This window comes from Myotis davidii, unplaced genomic scaffold (assembly GCF_000327345.1).
Source record: "Myotis davidii unplaced genomic scaffold, ASM32734v1 scaffold1488, whole genome shotgun sequence".
Lineage (NCBI taxonomy): Eukaryota > Metazoa > Chordata > Mammalia > Chiroptera > Vespertilionidae > Myotis > Myotis davidii.
In genome coordinates this window covers 79,513-80,891 of record NW_006298871.1, presented here as the reverse complement: position 1 = coordinate 80,891, position 1,379 = coordinate 79,513, and the positions used below count along the sequence as shown (strand labels likewise).

Genomic DNA, 1,379 nt, shown 5'->3' with positions numbered 1-1,379 from the left:
TGTATTCAGTCCTTCTTGTGTTCACTCACTGCTTCACCTGTTCTGATCACAGTCTTTGCTCTTCTCTGCAGCAGCTGAGTGATCATGGCAACAACTCCCATGGTGGCTTTTGAGGCCCTTCTAAATGGAGTGACAAGCTGGAATGTCCCTGAAGGCCCCATCCCGTGTGAACTGCTTCTCATTGGAGAGGCTGCCTTCCCAGTGTTGGTGAATAAGAGGGGCCAGGTCCTCATTGCTGCGTCCTCCTATGGCCGAGGCCGCCTGGTGGTGGTGTCCCATGAGGGCTACCTGCTGGATGCTGGCTTAGCTCCATTTCTTCTCAATGCAGTGAACTGGCTCCGTCCCTCTCCTGGGGCTCCCGTGGGAGTGCACACCTCCCTGGAACCACTAGTTACCATCCTGCGGGGTTCTGGGATTGAGGCACAGGTTCAGCCAGAACTGGGAGACCGCTCAGGGGTGTACTGCATCAATGCCTACAATGAAACCCTGACTACAGAGCTGGTCCAGTTTGTGAAACGTGGTGGGGGCTTGCTCATTGGGGGCCAGGCCTGGTACTGGGCCAGTCAGCACGGCTGTGACAAGGTGCTATCCAGGTTCCCTGGGAACCTGGCGACCAGTGTGGCTGGAGTGTACTTCACCGACACCTATGGGGACAGAGGCCCATTCAAAGTCTCTAGGAAGGTGCCCAAGATCCCACTCCAGGTCAGGTGAGTAATATGTCCCTCAGGGAGTCTTTCCCAATGACCCTATTGAAATGAGGATTAACTTTCCATTCCCTTTGCCACAGTGTCTCCATTATTCCCTAAAGATCATGATCACTATTTAATAAGCCCAGAAACCAATGAGCAAATGGCAACTTTGGGAGGGGAAGTAATTTTCACAGGGTCATCAAGCTGTTGGGTCAAGGAAGGAAGCAGGATCCTACCCTGCCCACCAGAACCAGGGCCCATCAGTCACCCACTCAGCTGGATGATAGCAGTTAGACATTTTTATAAGTACATGGTGTGAACCCTCAGGTTAGCAATTTCATTAATGATGGCTCTCCATATTGAAAGTTTTCTATCATTAGGTGAAATTTTAGGAGGTGCTTTTCAGAAGATTCTGGGATAACAGTTAAGAATGGAAGCCAAGTCTACAAGCTAAGTCTTTTAAAAACAAATACTAAAATTTTATTGGCAATACATTTCTTAATAAGATATAATGGGAGAAGATAATAACTAAAATAGATCCAGAGACATAGAAGCATCATACAAGCTAAGTCTTATAGCTCAATGGCATTACTTTCCAAAATATGCATACAAGTCCTTTGGTTGATCTCTTCCCCACACCTACCCCCACTCCTTCCTCCTGAGGTTGGAAATATCACATGATCTCACTCA

General features: G+C 48.2%; 1 protein-coding gene across 2 annotated transcripts in view; it reads left to right on the top strand.

Moving 5' to 3' along the window:
- Window positions 1-77: 77 nt before the first annotated feature.
- TCAF2 (TRPM8 channel-associated factor 2) overlaps window positions 78-1,379 on the top strand; it is a 12,185-nt gene continuing 10,883 nt past the window's right edge. For both annotated transcript variants that reach the window (XM_015570981.1, XM_006774514.2), the window contains exon 1: window positions 78-707. In XM_015570981.1, the coding sequence (XP_015426467.1) occupies window positions 85-707 (623 nt within the window). In that variant the 5' untranslated portion in view covers window positions 78-84. The remainder of the gene's footprint in view (window positions 708-1,379) is intronic.